Source organism: Macaca thibetana, chromosome 2, assembly GCF_024542745.1.
Source record: "Macaca thibetana thibetana isolate TM-01 chromosome 2, ASM2454274v1, whole genome shotgun sequence".
Classification (NCBI taxonomy): Eukaryota; Metazoa; Chordata; class Mammalia; order Primates; family Cercopithecidae; genus Macaca; species Macaca thibetana.
The window spans coordinates 28,460,138-28,487,467 of NC_065579.1; the positions used below are offsets into that span (position 1 = coordinate 28,460,138).

Sequence of the window (27,330 nt, forward strand, 5' to 3'; positions counted from 1 at the left end):
ATACCTGAGACTGGGTAATTTATAAAGAAAAGAAGCTTAATTGACTCATGCATGGTTCTGTAAGCTTAACAAGAAGCATAGTGCTGGCATCTGTTTGGCTTCTGGCGAAGCCTCAGGGAGCTTCCAATCATGATAGAAGGTGAAGGCGGAGCAGACACATTACATGCCAAACGCAGGAACAAGTGAGAGAGTGTGGGGCGAGGTGCCACAGACTTAAAAAAAAAAACAGATCTCACAAGAGCTCACTCACTCATTACTAAGGGGATGGGCACTAAGCCATTCATGAGGGATATGCCTCCGTGATCGAAACACCTCCCACCAGGTCCTACCTGTAATACTGGGGATAACATTTCAACATGAGATTTGGTAGGGACACAGATCCAAGCTATATCAAGGTATATGGTTTACAAATATTTTCTCCCATTAGACTTAGGTTGCCTTTTCACTCTGTTGATTGTTTTCTTTGTTGTGCAGTAACTTTTTAGTTTGATGTAGTCCCATTTGTTTATTTTTGGTTTTGTTGCCTGTGCATTTGGTGACATATTCACGAAATCATTGCCAAGAACAATGTGTTACAAAGCTTTCCTCCTATATTTTTTTCTAGGAGTCTTAGAGTTCCAGATCTTAACATTTGTTTTTAATCAATTTTCAGTTGATTTTGGCATAGGGTGTAAGATAAAGGTCCAATTTCGTATTTTGCAAGTATATATTGTCTTCCCAAAAGCATTTGTTGAAGAAACTGTTTTTCCCCCTTGTGTATTCTTGGTACCCTTTTTGAAGATCAGTACCATATATGTGTGAATTTATTTCTGAGCTCTCAATTCTGTTCCATTGGTCTATATGTCTGTCTTTATGCCAGTACCATACTTTTAAAATCACTGTAGTTTTGTAATATATTTTGAAATCAGAAAGTGCAAGGCCTTAAAATTTGTTTTTTCTCAAGATTGCTTTGGATATTTGTGATCTTTCATGGTTCTATTTGAATCAATTGTTTTTTATATATCTGTAAAAATGTTATTAGGATTTTGATAGACATTGCATTGAATTTGTAGATTGTTTTGGATAACATAGGCATTTTTAACAGTATTAAATCTTCTAGTCCATGAACATGAGACGTCTTTCCATTTGTGTCTTGTAGTTTTCAGTGTACAAGTATTTCACCCTCTTGGTTAGGTTTATCCCTAGTTATTTTATTCTTTTGGGTGCTATTACAAATGAAATTGGTTCTTAATTTTTTAAAGATAGTTTCTTGTTAGAGTATAAAAATACAGGCCAGGCGTGGTGGCTCACACCTGTAATCCCAGCACTTTGGGAGGCTGAGGCAGGCGGATCACAAAGTCAGGAGATCGAGACCATCCTAGCTAACATGGTGAAACCCCATCTCTACTAAAAATACAAAAAATTAGCCTGGTGGTGGTACATGCCTGTAGTCCCAGCTCAGGACGCTGAGGCAGGAGAATCGCTTGAACCCGGGAAGTGTAAGTTGCAGTGAGCTGAGATCACACTACTGCACTCCAGCCTGGGCGACAGAGCAAGACTCGGTCTCCAAAAAAACAAACAAAAAACAAACAACTGATTTTTGTATGTTATTTTTATATCCTGCAATTTTACATATTCATTTATGTTTTAATGGCTTGTTTTTGAGTTTTCACAGTTATGCCACCTGCAAACAGCAACAATCTTACTTCTTCCTTTCTCATTTGTATGCCTTTTATTTCTTTTTATTACCTAATTATTCAGGACAAAATTCCAAATACTATGTTTCACAAAAGTGGCAACAGTGGACATCCTTACTTTGTTCCTGATCTTAGAGGAAGAGCTTTCAATTTTTTCACCATTGAATATGATAGCTGCTTTTCACATATAGGATGTATTATTTTAAGATAATTCCTTCAATTTCTATTTTATTATGAAAGAGTGTCGGATTTTGTCAAGTGCTTTCTCCATATCTATGGAGATAATCATGTAATTTTTTCTGTTAACAGAAAAAATCATGTAATCGTTTTTTCTGTTAATGTGGCACATCACGTTTATAGATTTGCATATGTTGAAATATCCTTGCATGCCAGAGATAAATCCCACTTGGTCATACTGTATGATCATTTTAATGTAGTGTTGAATATGTTTTTATCTGGTTTGTTAGTGTTTTGTCAAGGACTTTTACTTCTATATTCCTTAAGGACACTGGCATGTAGCTTTCTTTTGTTATAGCATCTTTGTCTGGTTTTGGTATCAGGATATTGCTGGCCTCATAAAAACTTTTTTGCAAGTAAATCAGGGATTTCTTTTTGGTTTGGGTCCATTGCTGGTGAGCTAGTGTAATGTTTTTGGGGGTGTTAAAGAATCTTGTTTTGTCATATTACCAGAGTAGGTTTTCTGTTTCCTTCTCATTTGGGTAGGCTCTGTCAGAGGGAAGATCTGGGGCTGAACAGGATCTAGGGCTAGAACCTGTTCAGATTCTTTTGTCCCATGGGGTGTTCCGTTGATGTAGTACTCTCCCACTTTTCCTATGGATGTGGCTTCCTGAGGGCCAAGCTGTAGTGATTATTATCTCTTTCTGGATCTAGCCACCTAGCAAGTCTATCAGGCTCTGGGCTCGTACTGGGGGTTGTCTGTACAGAGTTCTGTGATGTGCACCGTCTGTGGGTCTCTCAGCCATGGATACCAGCTCTGGTGGAGGTGGCAGGGGGGTGAAATGAACTCTGTGAAAGTTATTAGTGTTGGTGATTTAATGCACTATTTTTGTGCTGGTTGGCTTCCTGCCAGTATGTGGTGCTTTCCAGGAAGCATCAGTTGTGGAATTATGGGGAGAAACAGGTGATGGGCAGGGACCTAGAACTCCCGAGTATATGCCCTTTTTGTTCAGTTACCAGGGTGGGTAGGTAAGAACCACTGGGTGGGGGTAGGGCTAGATGTGTCTGAGCTCAGACTCTCGTTGGGTGGGCCTTGCTGCAGCTGCTATGGGGGATGGGGATGAGGTTCCCAGGTCAACAGGGTTACATTCCTAGGAGGATTATGACGTTCTTTACTGTGTCATGCAGGTTGTCAGGGAAGTGGGGGAAAACCGGCAGTCCCAGGCCTCACCCAGCTCCCATACAATCTGAAGGGCCGGTCTCACCCCCACCATGACCCTGCCTGACAGCACTAAGTCTGCTTCCAGGCAGTGAGTGAGCAAAGCTGAGAACTTGTTCCAGGCTACCCACCTCCCAGCTGTGAAAGCAAATATGGCTTTTTTTCTTCTCTCACCTCTGGAGTCTGCATACCAGATTCATGCCCTCCCTCAAGTTCTGGCTAGGAGGCTTCTCAGTCACTTCAAATTGTTACGAAGTTCAGCTGGAGATTTCCTTCTCCCTCTGGCCTTTTCCCAGTGCCTCTGTCTGTCCTCCCGTAGGACCCCTGTGAGGCCAGGCACAAACGGCTTGTTAGGGGACCCAGCGAGCTCCCAGGGCTTTTCCTGCTGCTTCCCTTAACCCTGTATGTTTCTTGGCTCTCTAAATTCACTCAGCTCCAGATAAGTTCAGAATCTTCTCCTGACATCTAGGCCTTCAGTTTCTCCACTGGGAGTGTGTGTTCGGGGGTGGACAATCTCCATTTCCCAGTTTCATAGTTTGGGTACTCAGAGTATTTGAGGTGTCTCCTGGGTCCTGAAGGAGCAATCTACTTTCTTCAGGGGGGTCTGTGGGTCCCCTCAAGTTTCCTGATTTATTCCTGCAGTTGTTCTGGAGCAAAAATTCACGATGCAAGACTCCACACACTGCTCTATCCGTCTGAGTTGGAGCAGGAATCTAGTCCTGCCTCCTGTCCGCCATGATCCCCTGATATCGCCAATCTACATAGTTCTTACAGGTCTGTTTAAACTTTCTATTTCTTCAATACCATTTGACCCAGCAACCTCATTTCTGGGTATATACCCAAAGGATTATAAATCATGCTACTACAAAGACACATGCACACATATGTTTATTGTGGCACTATTCACAACAGCAAAGACTTGAAACCAACCCAAATGTCCATCAATAATAGACTGGATAAATAAAATGTGGCACATATACACCATGGAATACTATGCAGCCATAAAAAAAGATGAGGTCATGTCCTTTGCAGGGATGTGGATGAAGCTGGAAAGCATCATTCTCAGCAAAATATCACAAGGACAGAAAACCAAACACCACATGTTCTCACTCATAAGTGGGAGCTGAACAATGAGAACACATGGACACAGGGAGGGGAACATCACTCACTGGGGCTTGTTGGGGGTGGGAACTGGGAGAGGGATAGCGTAAGAAGAAATACCTACTTTAAAAGACGAATTGATGGGTGCAGCAGACCAACATGGCACATGTATACCTAGGTAACAAACCTGCACATTGTGCACACGTACCCTAGAACTTAAAGTACAATAATTTTTAAAAAAACCTTTCTATTTCTTCATGATTTAGTGTTGGTAGAGCATAGCTTTTAGAAATTTATTCTAGATAATTAGTTTGTTGGTATATAATTATTTCTAGTAGCCTTTTATGATCTTTTATTTGTGTGCACTAGTTGTAATGTCTCCTTTTTATTAATTTCATTTATTTTTGTCTTTTCTGTTTCTCCTGGTTAGTCTACCTAATAATTATTCATTTATTTTCCCTTTTCAAAAAACAGACTCTTAATTCTTAATTTTGTTCATCTTTTGTTTATCTCTGTTCTATTTCATTTATTTCTATTCTAATCTTTGGTATTTCTTTCCTTCTGCTAACTTTGGGCTCCCACTTCTTGAGATGTAAAGTTAGTTAGATCTTCCTTTTTTTTTTTTTTAAATGTAGGTGTTTAATATGAGCTTCCCTGTTAGTACTACTTTTGCTGCATCCCATAACTTGTGCTATGTTGTGTTTTCTTTTTCATTTGTCTTGAGGTATTTTCTAATTAAAATGTTTTTTTCTTTGATTCAACAGTTGTCCAAGACTGTGTTGTTGGCCAGGTGCCATGGCTCATGCCTGTAATCTCAACTGCTTGGGAGGCTGAGAATCACTTGAACCCAGGAGGCAAAGGTTGCAGTGAACTGAGATTGTGCCATTGCACTCCAGCATGGGTGACAGAGCGAGACTCTGTCTCAAAAAAGAAAAAAAAGTAAGAGTGTGTCGTTTAATTTGTGCATATTTGTGAATTTCATTTTCTTTCTCTTATTGACTTCTCTTTTTATTCCATTATGGTCAGAAATGATACTTGGTATGACTTCAGTCTTTTTAGATTTGTTAAGACTTGTTTTGGGAGTTAACATGTGAATTATCCTGAAGAAAGATTCCTGTGTGCTGGAAAAGAATGTGCATTCTTCTGCTGCTGGGTAGAAGGTTTTACATATGTCTGAATTTTAGGTCTGTTTAGTCTACAGTGTTATTTAGGTCCTCTATTTCCTCTTTGATCTTCTGTCTGAATGCTGTTTCTATTGTCAAAAGTGGGATATTGAAGTCTCTTACTATTATCATATTTTTGTCTATTTCTCCATACATATTTTCAATGCTTATATATTTAGGTATTCTAATATTAAATGCTTATATAATTACACTTTTTGTATCTTCTTGGTGGAACAACCCTTTATCATTATAAAATGTTCTTTTTGTCCTTTGTGACAGTTTTTGACTTAAAGTCTATTTTGTGTGATATAAGTATAGCCATCTCTACTTTTCTTTCACTACCATTTGTGCAGAATATCTTTTTCTATCCCTTCACTTTTAGCCTATGTATCCTTAAGTCTAAAGTGAATTTCTAATGGATGGTTTATAGTTGGGTCTTGTTTTTTAGTTCATTTAGATTCCCTTTGTGTTTCAACTGGGTTTTTAAAAATACATTCACATTTAAAGTAATTATTGACAGTGAAGGATTTACCATTTTGTTAGTTGTTCTTGGTTAGTCTTGTGGTTGTTTTGTTTTTCTTTTTCTCTCTTGCTGTCTTCTTTTGTGTTTTATTGAATTTTCTTGAGTGTATACTTACCTCGGGGCTCATATAAAATACCTTACAATTTTGACAGTCTATTTTAAATTAATAACAACTTAAGTTCAATTGCACACAAAGACTCTACATTTTTACCACTCCCTGTCTCCACATTTTATGTTGTTATTGTCATAATTTATGTTTATTCACATTGTGTATCTTTTAATAATTTTTCAGTTATAATTATTTTTAATAATTTTGTTTTTTAATATTTATTCTAGAAGTAAAAATGATTTAGCCCCCACCTTACACAAATACAGTATTCTGTATTTGCCTATATAATTACCTTAACAATGAGTTTCATACTTTCTTACGTTATTCTGTGTTGTTTAGCATTCTCTTGCTTCAACTAGCAGAAGTCCATTTAGCACTTACTGTAAGGCAGGCCTGGTGATGATGAAGTCCCTCACTTTTATTTGTCTGGGAAATCCTTTATCTTGCCTTCATTTCTGAGGGAGCGTTTTGCTGGTTATGGTATATTGCTGTCGTGCCTCTCTAGTAACATTTTGGTATAATTATTGTGTTCTTTATTTCCATGATTTCTGTTTGGTGCTTTTACATATTTTCTGACTTCGTTAAAGTTTTACCTTGTTCATGCTTTGTTTCCTTGACCTTGTTGAACATCTTCATGAGGGTTATTTTTAATTTTCCGCCAGGTAAATCATATGACTCTGTTTCATTAAGGTCAGTTTTTGATTTATCTTGTTCCTCTGTTTGGTCTGTTTTTGCCTAATTCTTCATTTTCCTTGATTTTCTGTGTTGGTGACTACACGTGAGACAATGCAGGCACCTCTCCCAGTCCTCAGGGACTGGCCTCATACAGGAGGAAACCACCAATCAGCCCATTCAGAGATTCTGGGGATCTTTGCCAAACCTTTTGCTCCCTAGAGAGAAGTAGGCAGTTGTGGTTGTTCACTTGCTCTGTGCTGAGATGAGGTTGGCAGGTGGCTGGGACTGGGGTGTTATGGCATCTATAGATGCTGACATCCAAGATGCTGCCTCAATTCTCTCTAAGTTAGATAGAAAGTGGCAGGCCTGCTAGAGATCAGGATTAGTGAGCTAGATACTAGTTCTTTTCTACTTGCTCGATGTTGAGCAGACGAGAGGATTAATAGCATCTCCTAGCCCAAGCAGTTACTTCCAGTATCCCTTATGTGGCTAGACTGTGCCAGAACAATCAAGGCTTCAAGACTGGTAAGACAGAAGCCAGTCTGCTTGGGAGTCTTCTTGTGAAAGTTGGGCAAACCAACTTTGCAATCCAGAAGGGCTGGATGCACAAACCAAGCTCTTCCGTCTCCTGGGTAAAACTGGGAGCTAGGGAGTCTCTTTCTCATTATATGGCACTGCACTGGGGGCAAGTTCTCTGGCAGTGTCAGTGTCACAAATCTCTCTACTGACTTCAAGTGAGTCAGTAGAGAGATTTCATTATCTTCTGGGATGCAGGAGCCTTTCAATTAGTTTCTGATGTATTACAAAGGAAATTCATCCATGAGTTGTTTCTGAATCAGTATGTGAGGGAAAGAAGTGTCCAGGGATTTCTATTTCACTATCTTGTTGACATCATTTCTCCCCAAAACTTTCTTTGCTTTTAGAATATGTAGTGTTTCCTCTTAGATATGTAATTGTAAGGACAATAAATCCTTTTTGTAACAGATCAAAGGCTGCAGAAGGTCACAAATGCTAGGGTCATGAAGCCTCTATAAGCAAAATTTCAAGGTCAAGACAATTTTTTAATAGAAAGTAACTAATAGATTAAGAGGATCTTTACTTGAAGACTTTCACTGGAGCAAAATACACAATGAGAAAAGGGAATCTACAACCATTACCCAATTTCAGTGCTAAGACTTTTGAGGGTTTAAGATTGGCATATGGTTGGCTAGGTGTTACAATGAAGTTAGGGTTTGGCTCAAAGTTGAAGACAGATTATCCTTTATCATACTGGGAGATGAGAGTGAGACAACCAGAGTCCTCCTGTACTTTCTGTGATCTCAAAAAATTTAAGGGTGGGACAGACATAGAAAATAAGCAAAATGACTTTCTGATAATATGACATGTCAAGCCCAAATACTTTACATGGATATTAAAAAGGGATAATTTTCCAAAAAAAATCAAGTCTGAATATGATCAAGCCTCTAGATCCACAGGAAATATAGAAATTGGTATAAATTTATAGGAAATATAGAGGCATAGGAATACGTTACATGACAATGCAGGATTATAATCAGGAAAATGTCAATAATGAGAAACTCTATGATATGGTTTGGTTGAGTCTCCCCCCAAATATCACCCTGAATTTCAATAGTCCTGATGTGTCAACAGCAGGGCCAGGTGGAGATGACTGAATCATGGGGACAGTTTTCCCCGTACTGTTCTCATGGTAGTGAATAAGTCTTACAAGATCTGACGGTTTTATAAATAGGAGTTCCCCTGAACATGCTCTCTTGCCTGCCACCATGTAAGACTTGACGTTGCTCTTCATTTGCCTTCTGCCATGATTGTGAGGCCTCCCCAGCTATGTGGAACTGTGAGTCAATTAAACCTCTTTCATTTGCAAATTACCCAGCCTCAGTTATGTCTAGCATGAAAATAGATTAATGCACTCTAGAAGATGAACAACTCGGTTTCCACAATAAATAAATTGAAATGAGAATCAGAGAGAAAGAAAAGATGAAAAAAGACTGTGAAGGGACATCGTAATCTATTGTTGGCCTATTGTAACATATGAAACTTTTGTATCCTGATTTGAACACAATCTGAAAAATGGATAGAATGGCGGAAAAGTTAAAAGAGTCTGAATAGTCATTAGATATTTAATTATATTAAGAAATTAGGGATTTGCAGCAAGATGACTGAATAGGAAGGGCTCTGGTCTACAGCTCCCTGTGAGATCAATGCAGAAGATGGGTGATTTCTGCATTTTCAACTGAGGTACCTGGTTCATCTCATTGGGACTGGTTGGACAGTGGATGCAGCCCACAGAGGGCAAACCAAAGCATGATGGGGCCTCACACAGAAGTGCAAGGCGTTGAGGTATTTCCCTTTCCTAACCAAGGGAAGCCATGAGAGACTGTACCAGGAGGAATGGTACACTTATGCCCAGATACTCCCATGGTCTTTGCAACCAGCAGACCAGGAGATTCCCTCCAGTGCCTGGCTTGGTAGGTCCCACACCCACAGAGACCAGCAAGCTAAGATCTTTTGACTTGAAATTCTCGCTGCTAGCGCAGCAGTCTGAGATCAACCTGGGATGCTAGAGCTTGGTAGGAGGAGGGGTGTCTACCATTACTGAGGCTTGAGTAGGCAGTTTTATGCTCACAGTGTAAAGAAAGCCTCAAGGAAGTCTGAACCAGGCAGAGCCCACTGCAGCTCAGCAAGGCTGACTGCCTCCCTAGATTCCACCTCTGTGGAAAGGGCATCTCTAAACGAAAGGCAGCAGCTCCAGTCAGGGACTTATAGATAAATTCCCCATCTCCCTAGGACAGAGCACCTGGGGGAAGGGGCAGTTGTGGGCAGAGCTTCAGCAACTTAAATGTTCCTGCCTGGCAGCTTGGAAGAGAGCAATGGTTCTCCCAGCACAGCATTCAAGCTCTGATAATGGACAGACTGCCTCCTCAAGTGGGTCCCTGACCCCCATATAGCCTGACTGGGAGACACCTCCCAGTACAGGCTGACAGATACCTCATACTAGAGAGCTCCAGCTGGCATCTGGAGGGTGCCCCTGAGGGATGAGCTTCTAGAAGAAGGATCAGGCAGCAATATTTACTATTCTGCAGCCTCCTCTGGTGATACCCAGGCAAATAGGGTCTAGAGTGGACCTCCAGCAAACTCCAACAGACCTGCAGCTGAGGGGCCTGCCTGTTAGAAGGAATACTAACAAACAGAAAGGAATAGCATCAACATCAACAAAAAGGATGTCCACACCAAAACCCCATCTGTAGGTCACCAACATCGAAGACCAAAGGTAGATAAAACCACAAAGATGGGGAGAAATCCAGCACAGAAAGGCTGAAAATTCCAAAAACCAGAATGCCTCTTTACCTCTAAAGGGTCACAACTCCTCCCCAGCAAAGGAACAAAACTGGATGGAGAATGAGTTTGATGAACTGACAGAAGGAGGCTTCAGAAGGTGGATAATAACCAACTGCTCAGAGATAAAGGAGCATGTTCCAACCCATCTCAAGGAAGCTAAGAACCTTGAAAAAAGGTTAGATGAATTGCTAACTAGAATAATCAGTGTAGAGAAGAACATAAATGACCTGATGGAGCTGAAAAACTCAGCACGAGAATTTCGTGAAGCATACACAAGCTTCAATGGCCGAATCAATCAAGTGAAAGAAAGGATATCAGAGATTGAAGATCAAATTAATGAAACAAAGTGAGAGAAAAGATTAGAGAAAAAAAGGTGAAAAGAAACAAAAAAATCCTCCAAGAAATATGGGACTATGTGAAAAGACCACATCTATGTTTGATAGGTGTACCTGAAAGTGATGGGGAGAATGGAATCAAGTTGGAAAACACTTTTCAGGTATTATCCAGGAGAACTTTCCCAACCTAGCAAGGCAGGCCAACATTCAGATTTAGGAAATTTAGAGAATGCCACAAAGATACTCCTCGAGAAGGGCAACCCCAAGACACATAATTGTCAGATTTACCAAGGTTGAAATGAAGGAAAAAATGTTAAGGGCAGCCAGAGAGAAAGGTTGAGTTACTCACAAAGGGAAGCCCATCAGACTAGTAGCAGATCTCTTGGCAGAAACCCTACAAGCCAAAAGAGAGTGGGGGACAATATTCAACATTCTTAAAGAAGAGAATTTTCGACCAAGAATCTCATATCCAGCCAAACTAAGCTTCATAAGTGAAGGATAAATAAAATCCTTTACAGACATGCAAATGCTGAGAGATTTTGTCGCCACCAGGCCTGCCTTACAAGAGCTCCTGAAGGAAACACTAAACATTGACAGGAACAACTGGTACCAGCCACTGCAGAAACATGTCAAATTGTAAAGACCACTTAGCTATGAAGAAACTGCATCAACTAACTGGCAAAATAACCAGCTAGTATCATAATGACAGTATCAAATTCATACATAACAATATTAACCTTGAATGTAAATGGGCTAAATGCCCCAATTATAAAATACAGACTGGCAAATTGGATAAAGAGGCAAGACCCATCAGTGTGCAGTATTCAGGAGACCCATCTCACATGCAGAGACACACATAAGCTCAAAATAAAGGGATGGAGGAAGATCTACCAAGCAAATGGAAAGCAAAAGAAAGCAGGGGTTGCAATCCTAGACTTTGATGAAACAGACTTTAAACCAACAAAGATCAAAAGAGACAAAGAAGGACATTACATATTGGTAAAGGGATCAATTCAGCAAGAAGAGCGAACTATCCTAAATGTATATGCACCCAATACAGGAGCACCCAGATTCATAAAGCAAGTTCTTAGAGACCTACAAAGAGACTTAGGCTCCCACACATTAATAGTGGGAGACTTTAACACCCTACTGTCAATATTAGACAGATCAACGAGACAGAAAATCAACAAGGATATCCAGGACTTGAACTCATCTCTAGACCAAGTGAACCTAATAGGCATCTACAGAACTCTCCACCCCAAATCAACAGAATATACATTCTTCTCAGAACCACATCACACTTATTCTAAAATTGACCACATAATTGGAAGTAGAACACTCCTCAGCAAATGTAAAAGAACAGAAATTACAACAAACTGTCTCTCAGACCACAGTGCAATCAAATTAGAACTCAGAATTAAGAAACCTACTCAAAACTGCACAGCTACATGGAAACTGAACAACCTAGTCCTGAATGACTACTGGGTAAGTAACGAAATGAAGGCAGAAATAAAGATGTTCTTTGAAACCAATGAGGACAAAGTCACAATGTACCAGAATCTATGGGATACATTTAGAGCAGTGTGTAGAGGGAAATTTATAGCACTAAATGCCCACAAGAGAAAGTAGGAAAGATCTGAAATCAACACCCTAACACAACAAGTAAAAGAACTAGAGAAGTAAGAGCAAACACATTCAAAAGCTAGCAGAAGGCAAGAAATAACTAAGATCAAAGCAGAACTAAGGGAGATAGAGACACAAAAAATGCTTCAAAAAAAAAAAATCAATGAATCCAGGAGCAGGTTTTTTGAAAAGATCAACAAAATAGATAGACCGCTAGCCAGACTAATAAAGAAGAAAAGAGAGAAGAATCAAATAGATGCAATTAAAAAATGTTAAAGGGATTATCACCACTGATCCCACAGAAATACAAACTATCATCAGAGAATACTGTAAAACCTCTAGGCAAATAAACAAGAAAATCTAGAAGAAATGGATAAATTCCTGGACACATACACTCTCCCAAGACTAAACCAGGAAGAAGTCGAATCTCTGAATAGACCAATAACAGGTTCTGAAATTGAGGCAATAATTAATAGCCCACCAACCAAAAAAAGTCCAGAACCAGACAGATTCACAGCCAAATTCTACCAGAGATACAAAGAGGAACTGGTATCATTTCTTCTGAAACTATTCCAATCAATAGTAGAAGAGGGAATCCTTCCAAACTCATTTCATGAGTTCCACATCATCCTGATACCAAAACCTGGTGGAAACACAACAAAGAAAGAAAATTTTAGGCCAGTATCCCTGATGAACATCGATGTGAAAATCCTCAATAAAATACTGGCAAACGGAATCCAGCAGCACATCAAAAGCTTATCCACCATGATCAAGTCAGCTTCATCCCTGGGATGCAAGGCTTGTTTCACATACACGAATCAATAAACATAATCCATTACATAAACAGAACCAATGACAAAAACCACACGATTATCTCAATAGATGTAAAAAAAGCCTTTGACAAAATTCAACAGCCCTTCATGCTAAAAACTCTCAATAAATGAGGGATTGATGAAAGGCAAACCAGGCAATCTCAAAATAGTAAGAGGTATTTATGACAAACTCACGGCCAGTATCATAATGAATGGGCAAAAACTGGAAGCATTCCCTTTGAAAACCGGCACAAGATAAGGATGCCTTCTCTCACCACTACTATTCAACACAGCATTGGAAGTTCTGGCCAGGGCTATCAGGCAAGAGAAAGAGATAAAGAGTATTTAATTAGGAAAAGAGGAAGTCAAATTGTCTCTGTTTGCAGATAACTTGATTGTATATTTAGAAAATCCCATCATCTCAGGCCAAAATCTCCTTAAGCTGGTAAGCAACTTCAGCAGTCTCTGGATATAAAATCAATGTGCAAAAATCACAAGCATTCCTATACACCAATAACAGACAGAGAGCCAAATCATGACAGAGCTCCCATTCACAATTGCCACAAAGAGAATAAAATAGCTAGGAATCCAACTTACAAGGGATGTGAAGGACCTCTTCAAGGAGAACTACAAACCACTGCTCAAGGAAATAAAAGAGGACACAAACAAATGGAAGAACATTCTGTGCTCATGGATAGGAAGAATCAATATCATGAATATGGCCATACTGCCCAAAGTAATTTATATATTCAATGCTATCCCTATCAAGGTACCACTGACTTTCTTCATAGAATTGGGAAAAACTACTTTAAATTTCATATGGAACCAAAAGAGAGCCCATGTAGCCATGTAACCAAGACAATCCTAAGCAAAAAGAACAAAGCTGGAGGCATCACACTACCTGACTTCAAACTATATTACAAGGCTGCAGTAACCAAAACAGTATGGTACTGGTACCAAAACAGATATATAGACCAATGGAACAGAACAGAAGCCTCAGAAATAACACCACACATCTACAACCATCTGATCTTTGACAAGCCTGACAAAAACAAGAAATGGGGAAAGGATTCCCTATTTAATAAATGGTGTTGGGAAAACTGTCTACCTACATGCAGAAAGTTGAGACTGGATCCCTTCCTTACACCTTATACAAAAATTAACTCAAGATGGATTAAAGACTTAAACATAAGACCTAAAACCATAGAAACCCTAGAAGATAACCTAGGCAATACCATTCAGGACATAAGCATAGGCAAAGACTTCATGACTAAAACACCAAAAACAATGGCAACAAAAGCCAAAATAGACAATGGAGATGTCATTAAACTAAAGAGCTTCTGCACAGCAAAAGAAACTATCATCAGAGTGAAGAGGCAACCTGCAGAATGGAAGAAAATTTTTGCCATCTATCCAACTGACAAAGGGCTAATATCCAGAATCTACAAGAAACTTAAACAAATTTACAAGAAAAAAATCAAACAACCCCATCAAAAATTGGGTGAATGATACGAAAAAACACTTTTAAAAAGAAGATGTTTATGCAGCTAACAAACTCATGAAAAAATGCTCATTGTCACCGATCGTTAGAGAAATGCAAATCAGAACCACAGTGAGATACCATCTCATATCAATTAGAATGGCGATCATTAAAAAGTCAGGAAACAACAGATGCTGGAGACGATGTGGAGAAATAGGTATACTTTTACACCATTGGTGGGAGTGTAAATTAGTTCAACCATTGTGGAAGACAGTGTGGTGACTCTTCAAGGATCTAGAACTAGAAATACCATTTGACCCAGCAATCTCATTTCCGGTTATATACTCAAAGAATTATAAATCATTCTGCTATAAAGACACATGCACACGTATGTTTACTGCAGCACTGTTCACAATAGCAAAGTCTTGGAACCAACACAAATGCCCATCAATGATATACTGGATAAAGAAAATGTGGCACATATACACCATGGAATACTATGCAGCCACAAAAAAGGATGAGGTCATGTCCTTTGCAGGGACATGGACGAAACTGGAAACCATCATTCTCAGCAAAGTAACACCAAAAAGAGAAAACCAAACACTGAATGTTGTCACTCGTAAGTGGGAGTTGAACAATGAGAACACATGGACACAGGAAGGGGAACTCCACACACTGGGGCCTGTTGAGGGGTGGGAGGCTGGGGAAGGGATAGCATTAGGAGAAATACCTAATGTAAATGATGAGTTGATGGGTGCAGCAAACCAACATGGCGCATGTATATCTATGTAACAAACCTGCACATTGTGCACATTTACTCCAGAACTTAAAGGATAATAATAATAGAAAGAAATTAATTCTAATTTTTTTTTCTTTCTTACTGCCTCTATAACTGCATAAAATGTTAATTTTTAAACATGACAATAGTATTGCGATTCTTAAAGGAGTCTTTATCATTTAATCCGTAAATATTTAACACTTATATACTTAAATATTTATGAATGAAATGATGAGACATTGTTGAAGTAAGAGAGCACCACAAGCTAAGTATAGCAGGTAATATATATGACACAAAGAGATCACTAGAGATAACTGTAGTTTCTTCCTCCAGGTATACCAAGGTAGATACTCTTGAATTCCTTTTCTCAATGCCTCTTTCTTTACAATATCAAAAGTTTATTCCTAAGGGATAACCTTCTGTGTTTCAGATATCGTAATTGATTTCACTTGTTTCTAAATAGTTTCTCCAGAAATGAGGTTATCTAGAGTTAGTTAGGGTTACAAGGAACAAACATTTTTGTTTACCATTATGCAGAAGGCAGAATGTGGTAAAAATCCTAATGGCATACATATCACTATGAGTATTTATTTGTACTGCACCAAGCTTTGAGGTGACTTCTTGTATTGGTTACAGCGTTTCTGCAACAGCATGAACTAGGCCAGTGAAATGCAGCTGGGATAACTGTGGATTTGGTAAAAGATCTATTCCTGTCAAGAGTCGTTCATGGATTCTAAGGACTGTATCAAGCTCCCCGTTTTAGCTCTGAAGCATAAAGGAAATAATAAGTTTTTAATCTTTTCTCAGATACCATTCTCTAATGCAAACGGTAGCTATTTTCCCTGATGGAAAAAGCAGTCTGGCTCGGATTCATCAAATCCATCCATCCACTCATTGAATTCGTACATCCATTTATCCATCCATCCATATTTATTATGTATCTACTTCTTACCTATATACCTTCTGTGTTATTTGTTTGAGATTTGATGTGACAGATTGAGTTTTATGTGGTATTTGTCATAATGATTGATCATTAACATCATTATTTTGGGGGACATCTACTTCATGTTTCAGTGGAATAAGTTAGGTAAGGAGGAATCAGTAATCTTAAATATTAACTTGCTATATAACCTCAGAAAATCATAATATTTTATGTGCTTAATATTCTACATCTATAAATCATTAATAAAATACTTTTCTTGAGAAAAAATCTTCCTCAGGAATAATTACTAATTTTTAAAAAAAATAAAAAAAAATTTTTGAGATAGGATCTTACTCTGTCACTTAGGTTGAAATGCAGTGACACAATCACAGCTCACCGCAGTCTCAACCTCTTGGGCTGAAGCAATCCTCCCACCTCAGCTTCCCAAGTAGCTGGAACTACAGGCATGCACCACCATGCCCAACTAATTTTTGTATTTTTGTAGAGGGCATTTGCCATGTTGCCTAGGCAGGTCTTGAAGTCCTGGGCTCAAGAGATCCTCCTGCCTTGGCCTCTTGAAGTGTTGGGATTGCAGGTGTGAGCCACTGTGCCCAGCCTGATTATTTTATATCATGTTCCAAAGACTATTTAAAGAGATAGAATATCATGATAAAATATTAAATTGAAAAAATACCCTTCCAGCATAATCTCAAATTTGTAATATATAGAATAAAAAATTATGGCTGCAAATACATCAAAATTGGTATATTTCTCTAATATCCAAACTTGCTATAATTAAACTGCACTTATTTGTGACAAGGAAAGATGTTCTAGGAAAAGAATCTTAAGATATAATGAGGTTGGAGCAGTGTGAAGAAGAAGAGGCGAGAACGACCCCCGGACCGACCAAGGCCCGGGCGCGCTGCATCCCGCGTCCAGCACCTACCTCCCGCCGCCGTCGCCACCATGCCCAAGAGAAAGGCTGAAGGGGATGCTAAAGGAGATAAAGCCAAGGTGAAGGACGAATCACAGAGAAGATCCGCGAGGTTGTCTGCTAAACCTGCTCCTCCAAAGCCAGAGCCCAAGCCTAAAAAGGCCCCTGCAAAGAAGGGAGAGAAGGTACCCAAAGGGAAAAAGGGAAAAGCTGATGCTGGCAAGGAGGGGAATAACCCTGCAAAAAATGGAGATGCCCAAACAGACCAGGCACAGAAAGCTGAAGGTGCTGGAGATGCCGAGTGAAGTGTGTGCATTTTTGATAACTGTGTACTTCTGGTGACTGTACAGTTTGAAATACTATTTTTTATCAAGTTTTATAAAAATGCAGAATTTTTTTTTTACTTTTTTTTTTAAAAAGCTATGTTGTTAGCACACAGAACACTTCATTGTTGTTTTTGGGGGAAGGGGCATATGTCACTAATAGAATGTCTCCGGAGCTGCACTGATGTGGGGAAAACACCTTTCCCTTCTAGTTTTGAGAGACTTCCTCTTGGTTCCCAGGAGGAGGGATTCCCTGACCTTGACACACATGGCCACCTTGGCACAAAAGCCTTGTGGTATTTTGGAAAAACAAATTTGTTTTTATGTCCTCTTCTCCCTTTCCATCTTTCAGCATAGACTTAACTCCCTTAAGCCCAGACATCTGTTGGGACCTGACCCGTAGTCATTGGTTACCAGTGTGTCAGGCAATCTGGACTTTCCAGTGATGCCACTGAGATGGCACCTGTCAAAACAGCATTGGTTCCATTTCTAGATTGTGGATCTTCAGATAAATTCTGCCATTTTCATTTCACTTCCTGAAAGTCAGGGTCGGCTTGTGAAAAGTTGTTAAACAACATGCTAAATGTGAAATGTCAACCCTCACTCTAAACTTTCCCTGTTCAGAGCATCAGATGAAGACTTCATTGGGTTTTATAGTGGCTTTCTGATTTTTGGTAGTCCATTGAAGAAGGGAGTTTGAAAGTTGTTGTATACTGTTAATGATTGTCTGCCCATGTCCTGCCTGAAATACCATGATTGTTTATGGAAAGTATCTTTAATAAAGCTGGATACAGTTTGGCTTGGAAAAAAAAAAAAAAAGATATAATGAGGTTACAAGTGTGAAAACCTGAAGAGCCGACATGATGTAATTGTTTGCAAGTCTTGTTTTAGTTAACAAGCTGCTGAAGGTTAGAGAAGGGTAATCCAGAGGGAGATAACATAGATAAATAATATTATTCTATTGTAGCCTTTCTAACTACATTAAGTTCAGCAATTACCTATTAAGGATTTTCCAAGCATAAGACAGTAGGCTAGGTCCAACAAATGTTATTCAAATAAGTAAAGGTAAATTAAAGGAATGAGTTTGGTTTTCAGGTGGGTTATTTGAGATTAAAAAGAGATTAGTTAGAAGAGATGCTTTTATAAGAAAATCCAAGTGTGAAATATGAGCCCTTGGAAAAGATCTAGAGTATCGAATCCAGCACCTACAATTAACATAAAGGATAAAAGACAATATATACATGCTTGCTTAAATGCCTATAGACAATGTCAGACTTAGGACTCAAACACAGATTTAAAGGCAAGATTCTATTCAATGGCATTTTAACAGAAATCTACAGGCATTTAAAAATAAAGGGTATAATTAAAATGTTTTTTTTCCCCTCCAAAAACACTAAGAAATTTTGAGACAGGTGGTTTAGGGTTGGGAGTGGAGTGCCCTGATGCCATCAAAAAAACAGACTCGTTCACCTTCAGTTTCATGGAAGATAAAGAGATAGCACACTTCTGCTTACATTTAACTGGCCAACACTGAGTCTATATGGTCTCTTTAACCACAAGAGAATCTGCAAGGTTGAGAAAGGAATATAAAAGGAGTATGAAATAGATGTTGAGTGAGCCAACCTCAAGTATCAGCTTTCCTGAGTTTGGATATAGGTCTCTTCATTAACCCCTTATGTCTTACACTGAGCTTTGTTCTAAGGGACTGATAAAATAGCAAAGTCTCAAAAAATGGATGAGGAAAGAAGGGCCTACTAACTTTCCTCAAATACTAAAAGTGTTGCCCAATTTGATGGTATTTGAAGATGGGACCTGTGGGATACAATTCAGTTTAGATGAGGTCATGAGTGTGGGGACCTCACGGTAGAATTAATGCCCTTATAAAAAAAGAGACACCAGAGAGGGTGCTGTCTCTCTCTCTATTATATGAAAACACAGTGAGAGGGCAGCCATCTGCAAACCAGGAAGAGAGCTTTCACAAGGACCTGACCATACTGGCACTGTAATCTGATTTTCAGCCTCTAAAATTGTGATAAATAAACTTCTATTGTTTAAGCCACTCAGTCGATGGTATTTTGTTATGGGAGCCTGAACTGACTTAATACAGATTTTGGTACTGAGAAGTGGGGTGCTGTTGTAAAAAAAATACATGTGGAGGTGGCTTTGAAACTGAGTAATGGTTAGCAGGTGGAATAGTTTTGAGGTACATGCTAGAAATATGAACATTAAGAGTGACTCTTGTGAAGTCTAAGAAATGAAGAATATGTTATTGGAAACTTGGGGAAAGGTGATTCTTGTCATAAAGTGGCAAAAAACTTCAATGAACTGTGTTACAGTGTTTTGTGTGTGGTAGAAACTGTGAGTGATGAAACTGACTATTTAGCTGAGGAGATTTCTAGGCAAAGTGTGCTGAATATTTAGCTCAGGAGATTTCCAGGCAACGTGTGCATTAGTCTATTTTTATATTGCTATGAGGAAATAGCTGAGACTGGGTAATTTATTTTCAGCAAAGAGATTTAATTGGCTTACAGTTCTTCAGACAGTACGTGAGGCATAGTACCAGCATCTGCTTCTGGTAAGAGTCTCAGGAAGCTTCCAATCATGGTGGAAGTTGAAGGGGAGCCATCATGTCACATGGCAAGAGCAGGATCAAGAGTGAGAGAGAAAGGGGAAATCCCAGACAACCAGAGCTTGTGGAAACTGAGTGAGAACTCACTTATCATCAAGAGGATGATGCTAAACCATTCATGAGGGATCTGCCCTCATGATCCATTCACCTCCCACCAGGCCCCACCTCCAATATTTCAACATGAGATTTGGAGGCAACAAACATGCAAACCATATCAGACTGGCTTGGGTCCTCCTGTGCTTTGGTTAAAAGACATTTTAACTGGGGTGAGATGATATCTCACTGTAGTTTTGGTGTGCATTTCTATGACGATCAGTGATGTTGAGCACTTTTCCATATACCTGTTTGCCATTTGCATGTCTTCTTTTGAGAAATGTCTATTTAGATCTTTTGCCCATTGAAAAATCAAATTATTACATTTAAAAAATAGAATTGTTTGAGCTCCTTATATATTCTGGTTATTAAACCCCTGTCAGATGGATAGTTTGCAAATATTTTCTCCCATTCTGTTTGCTGTCTCTTCATTTTGTTGATTGTTTACTTTGCTATGCAAAAGCTTTTAAACTTGATATGATCCCCTTTGTCTAGTTTTACTTTGGTTGCCTATACTTGTGGAGTATTACTAATGAAATTATTGCCCACTCTAATGTCCTGGAGAATTTCCCCAATGATTTCTTGTAGCAGTTTCACAGAATAAGGTGTTAGATTTAATTCTTTAATCTGTATTGATTTAATTTTTCTATATGGTGAGAGAGAGGGGTCTATTCTCATTCTTCTGCATATGGATTTCCAGTTTTCCCAGCACCATTTATTGAAGAAACTGTCCTTTTCCCAATGTATGTTCTTGGTACCATTGTCAAAAATGAGTTTACTGTAGATGTATGGATTTGTTTTGGGCTTCTCTATTCTGTTCCACTGGTCTATGTGTTGTGTTTATGCCAGTACCATGCTGTTTCAAATTATACAACTGAACTATAGTAAGCAGAACAACTGAAGAGATGAGGGGACAACCAACTGCAGAGAGCAGCTACCCTGTCTGCTGAGAGCTGAACACTCACTGGGACACCCAGGGTATTAAGAGGAGCTACCCACTGCCCACTGCTGGTCTCCTCTGAGCTGTTCTATTGCTCAGTAAAACTCCTCTTTGTCTTGCTTACCCTCCACTTGTCTGCTTACTTCATTCTTCCTGGTCACAGGACAAGAACTTAGAACCTGCTGAATGATGAGGCTAAAAGAGCTGTACACAAACAGGACTGAAACATGCCCCTTGCTCATCACATTGAGGGCAAAGGAGAGAAGAGCTGCAGCCCTTCAGGAAGCCCAGACCTGGAGCTTCCCTGAGCTAGAGCTGTGACTTCCTCTTTGGAACCCTGTGGTTCCTGGCATCTTCAAGTTTCCAGGAGCCACCTAATTCCCCAGTGCCCACTGGGGAAGTTACTTGTGGTGCACCTGGTCCAGCCACAGCCCCACAGAGAGCCAGTGCCCATGCCAGCACCTAGATCTGCCTACCCAGCAGCCAATGTGTCTGTATGCAGTGGCTGGACTCCATACTTACTCACACCCCGCACCACCACTCCACACTTGACTTGCAGTCTCCCTTGGAGGCATGGGATTCAGGCTGGCAGCATGAGCTGAGTGCAACCTGCCAGACTGAGAGGGTGGAATAAGCCCAGCAGGCCCAAGCAAAACTCGGGCAAAGGCACCACCGGACACAGAGGTTCCTGGTCAGAAAAGTAACACCCCAAAGATCCCGTAACACTAGGATTTCCAGATCTATGTTGAAACACAATGATGACAATGGGCATCCTTTTCATTTTCCAGATCTTAGAGGAAAGGCTTTCTATTTTTTCCCATTCAGTGTGATACTAGCTGTGGGTCTGTCATCATGACTTTTATTTTGTTGAGATATGATACATCTATACTCAGTTTTTTGAGGGGTTTGATCCTGAAGAGATGTTGAATTTTATCAAGTCCTTTTCAGCATCCACTGAAATAATCATATGGTTTTTATTATTCTTTCTGTTGAAATGATGTATCACATTGACCGATTTGTGTATGTTGAATCATCCTTCCATTTCAGGGATAAATCCCACTTGGTCATGATGAATGAAGAGAAATGTCTATTTGAGGTTACCATGAAGCCTACAAATACTGTCTTATAACTCATTTTAAGCTGATAACAACTTAACATTGCTTGCACAAACAAATGAGCAAAAAAAAAAAAAAAAAAAAAAGCTGATAAAATTGCTGATCTGTAACGTCATCTGTCAACTTTTTAACTTTTTGTTATTTCTATTTATAGCTTATTGTAATGTCTATGTCTTGAGTAGTTATTGTAATTATTAATTTTCTTTGGTTTATTGTTTAGTCTTTTAAAATGATAGTAGTAGTTTACACACTACAGTTATAGTGCTATAATATTCTGTGTTTTTCTGTGTACTTACTATTACCAGTGAGTTTTATACCTTCAGGTGATTATTTATTGCTCAGTAATATCCTTTTCTTTTTGGTCGAAGTTCTCCCATTAGCATTTCTTGTCTGATAGGTCTGGAGTTGAGGAAACTTTTCAGCTTTTTTTTTTTTTTGCCTGGGAAAGTCCTTATTTCTTCTTCCTTTTTGAAGAATTTCTGAATGGATATACTATTCTAGGGTAAACATTTTTTTCCCTTAAATACTTGGACTATGTCACTCTCTCTTGGCCTGTAAGGTTTCCACTGAAATTTCTGCTGCCAAAGGCATTGGAACTCTATTGTATATTATTTGTTTATTTTCTCTCGCTGCTTTTAGGAGTCCTATTTATCCTTGACCTTTTGGAATTTTGATACTATTTTCTAGATCTCGTAGTCATGCTTCATTCCTTTTTATTTTTTTCTTTGCTCTGACTGTATATTTTTAAATAGCCCATCTTCAAGCTCACTAATTCTTTCTTCTGCTTGATTCATTCTATAATTAAGAGACTCTGATGCATTCTTCAGTATGTCCATTGCATTTTTTAGCTCCAGAATTTCTGCTCGATTCTTTTTAGTTATTTCAATCTCTTTGTTAAATTTATCTAATAGAAGTCCTAATTCCTTCTCTGTGTTATCTTGAATTTCTCTGAGTTTCCTCAAAGAAGTTATTTTGAACTCTCTATCTGAAAAGTCACATAGCTTCATTTCACCAGATTTGGTCCCTAGTAACCTTATCTAGTTCATTTGGTAAGGTTTTGGTTTTCTGGATGGTCTTGATGCTTGTAGAAGTTCATCAGTGTCTGAGCATTGAAGAGTTAGGCATTTATTGTAGTCTTCACTGTCTGCACTTCTTTGCACCCATCCTCCATGTGAAGGCTTTCCAGGTATTCAAGAGAACTTTAGTGTTGTGATCTAAGCTGTATCTGCATTAGGGGGCACACCAAGCCCAGTAATGCTGTGGTTCTTGTAGAGTCTCAGATAAGATTCAGAAGAATTATCTGGATTACCAGGCTGAGACACTTGTTCTTTTCCCCAGACAAATGAAATCTCTCCGTCTCTGTGCTGAACCACTTGGAGCTGGGAGTGGCATGACACAAATAGCTCTGTGGCTACCACCACTGAGACTGTGCTGGGTCAGACCTGAAGCCAGCACAGAACTGGGCATCACCCAAGGCTCGCTTTAACCACTACCTGGTTACTGTCTATGTTTGCTCAAGGACCTAGGGCTCTATAATCAGAAGGTAATGAAGCACATCAGGCTTGTATCCTTCCCTTCAGGGTGGTGAGCTCCCCCAGTCCCTGAGCAGGTCCAGAGATGCCATCCAGGAATCAGAAAATTTAGAGACCTAACTGATGTTCTATTCTACTGTAGCTGAGCTTGCATTCAAACCACATGACACAGTTCTTCCCAGTCTTCCTTGCTCTCTCCATAGGCAGAAGACTCTTACCCTATGGTCACCACCATTACAGGCCCGTGAGGAGTACTGCCAGACTACTTCCAATATTCACTTAAGGCCCAAGGGCTCTTCAGTCAGCTTGTGATTACTGCTGCCAGGCCTGGGACTCACCCTTCAGGGCAGTGGGCTCCCCTCTCACCCAGGGCAGGTCCAGAAATGCTATCCAAGAGTCAAGGCCTGGAATCAGGGACTCCAAGAGCCTGCTTGGTGCTCTCCTCCACTGTGGCCCAACTGGTACCTGTGGTACAAAACAAAGTCCCCTTTAGTTTTCTCTCTGTTTTTCTCAAGCAGAAGGAGTCCCCATCTGCAGCCATCAGAGTATGGAAGTATGGGAATGTGTTGGTTCTTACTTGAAGCCAACATGTCTCAGAATCTCACTCAAAGCCCACGGCATACTACTTTGGTATCACTGCTGGTTCTTAGGGCCCAGCGACTCTTTCGTCAGTAGGTGATAAACTCTACCAGGATGGGTCCTTCCCTTCAAGGCAGCGGGTTGCTTTCTGTCTCAGAGTTTGTATAGAAATGCTGTCCAGGAGCTTAGGTCCTGGGATGGGAGCCTCATGATCCTGACTGGTGTCCTATACTTCTGTGGCTGAGCTGATATCCATGATAGAAGAGAAAATTCTCTTTACTCCTCATTTTCCTCTCCTCAAACAGAAGGAAGGGGCCTATTTTGGAGCTGCAAGCTGTACAACTTCGGGTTAGGGGATGGGTGGTCCAAGCATTCCCTTAGCTGTCTCTGCTATCTCAGTAGATCGAGAGTCCCGAAAGTCCACTGGCTTTGAGCCCAGCTCAGTACTTCAGCTTGCCTAGGAATTGCCGTCCTTGCGGCCTAGACTGCCCCTCAAGTTCAATTAGGACCTCAGAACCCTTCAGCCCAAAGTGGCGAGGCTTGCTGGAACTAAGCTCCCCACAGGGATGGCACTCTGGCTAGAGCTGGTCCAAATGCTCCCTCCATGGGTGGGCATTAGCTGCATTCAGCCTTGTTTTGCTTTGTATTGTAACAGGGCAGCACTGAATTCAATGCTAAGACATTGACTTGTCTATCTCTTACTGAATCTATATTTGGGTAGGTGGCCAGACTAATACGGTACTTAGGTAAATTGTTAAAGGTTGCTGTCGAGTTGCTATTACTACATGTTTGCCTTCTAAAAAGTTCACCTGGACTACACAATTCAGACATGAATGATCACTTCCTGATTTGGAGGTCTGTGGAATGGTTGGTAAGGTGGGGCAAAGTCTTCCTTTGAAATCACTGCTCTCTCCCTTTCCCAAGTGCACAGATTCTTCATGCCATATGGCCATTGCCAGGGGACAAGGAAGGGGTGGTATCAGTAATTCAAGACTGTATTTCCTACCCTCTTCAGTCCCCCTTTTAGTGATATGAATTTAAGCCAGGCACTGTGAGTGCTCGCCTGATTTTTAGCTCCTATGAAGGTGCTCCCTTTGTATAGACAATTGTAAAATTGGTATTCCTGCTTGGGGGAATGATCGGTGGAGCCCTCTATTTGGCCATCTTGTTCTGCCCCTCTCTCATCTTTTATTCTTGTACTCTTATTTTATATTCATAAAGATTTAATTTCTCAATAAGCTGCACACAGCTGAGTCTACAACAATTAATTTAAAACTAAGCAAGGAAATACTTTATGAAAATAGAGTATTTTCATTGAAAATATTGAAAATGAATGAAATTTAATTCATAAAGGAAATTTAAGCATATAATCCTAATGTTTATACATTCTATTAGACTATATCAGTTAACTGTTGTTGTATAAAAAATAACCACAAAATCTCAGTGTCCAATAACTAGCATTATTTTTCTAATGCACCTGCAGATTAGCTGGGAGTATAGGGGTTAGCTGATGATTCAGGCTGGGATTGACCAGCTTGCCTTGTGGATCTTCACTGGACTCATTCATGTGTCTGTGGGTGCTGGTCTACTGATCTAGGCTGGTTGATTGGAGCAGCTTGACTGAGTGGATTTGCTTCACGTGTTCTTCATCTCTTGGGACTAGTGGGCAAACTCAGGCATAAATTTTTCACAGAGATGGCAGGAACACAATAACGCAAACAGAAAAACGCAAGGTGTTTTAAGACAGGCTGGAAATGAAATGAAATTCTATTTTTATCTAATTTATCTACTAACCAAAGCAAGTTACATTTTTAGTTCAAGTAACTGTAAAGTCACATGGCAAAATGTGTGGATATAGGGGGCAAATGTGAAGAACTGGGGCTAAAGATGCTATTTACCATAAAGACTATCTGATCCAAGATTATTTAATATAATTAACTTTCTCAGTTTTCTATTTAAACCCAATGGTGATATTTCTTTGCAAAGTATTTACCAGAGCTGGTGTCCTCTGCGGGACATTTAGAATTTTATTTTCCTACTGTATTCTGAAACTCTACCTACTTCATCATAAGCAAGTGAGGAAAAAACCTTTAATTCTAGAGTATTTTTATTCTTTTGCAAAGAATGCTGTTCAAAATGCTTTATTTCTTTGATCTCACTTTGGTACGTGTAAGTAAGACTTTGTAATTTTAGAAATATACAAATACAATAAATACAGACACATTAAACTGTACGAATATTGCAGTTGAGAGGCAGCACACCTGGGTCTTCACTAAACTCCATTAATTACATCATAAAAGCCAAAAACAACTAAAAATATTTTAAAGTAGCAGTCCAGAATTTAGCACGAGATTCACAAGAAGAATTTTCCTAGCTGGCAGTTATATGAACTCTAACAACCCCAGAGTAAACTTCCTAGTGAAAGAGAATAAGGGGCTGCATATGCCAGTGTTTCTATTTTTATAAAATCCATGGTCCAGGTGCTTTGGCTTTTTGTTTTGTGGCAGAAAAATTTACACACACACACACACACACACACACTCTCTATATATACATACATACATATATACACACACACATCTATATTCCTTTATATATCTGTATATATCTCTCTCGGTATGTGTATTTTGTGTGTGTGTGTGTCTGTGTGTGTGTATATGTATCACATTTGGTGTATATGGGTATCACATTTTCTGTATCTATCTGTCTGTCATCTATCTACCTACCTATCTGTATCTATCCTCTATCTATCCAATCTATATATGCATGTCTAGGGCAATGTAAATAGTTTGGTAAGCTGGACAAAAGATAAACATAGTTGACTGCAAAGGTCAGTAAGAGCTAGTTTATGACAGACCTTGACTTTGCAGCAGAACCAAGGTTGTGCTCACTCTAAATTAAGATGTGTTCAGTGCTTCCTGGAAGGGCAGAGAGGGGCTTACCAGGAGCCTGTTTATATGAATAATAATAGTGCTCCTGGGGAAGAATCTTTCTGGAAAGATACGGCATGTTGAGAAAAAATGTACGTTGCTATGATAACAATCCCCAAGCATTAGCAGGGAGAAGATGATTTAGAATCCTCAGGTACCATCTGCGTATATTGGGTTGAGTCTTAGAGGCAGGGGCTACTAATGAGATTGAAAGTTAAGTTTCCCCAAGCTTCTTTTTTAGATCGCATTCTAAATCTTTTGTTTTTCTTTTTAATTTCAACTTTTGTTTTAGATTCAGGGGG

At 39.5% G+C, this 27,330-nt stretch overlaps 1 protein-coding gene across 2 annotated transcripts in view; it reads left to right on the forward strand.

The window, feature by feature from the left end:
- LOC126946724 (non-histone chromosomal protein HMG-17-like) overlaps positions 1-17,773 on the forward strand; it is a 1,084,902-nt gene extending 1,067,129 nt beyond the window's left edge. For both annotated transcript variants that reach the window (XM_050777387.1, XM_050777378.1), the window contains exon 2: positions 16,830-17,773. In XM_050777387.1, coding sequence (XP_050633344.1) covers positions 16,920-17,192 — 273 coding nt within the window. In that variant the 5' untranslated portion in view covers positions 16,830-16,919 and the 3' untranslated portion in view covers positions 17,193-17,773. The remainder of the gene's footprint in view (positions 1-16,829) is intronic.
- Positions 17,774-27,330: the final 9,557 nt, after the last annotated feature.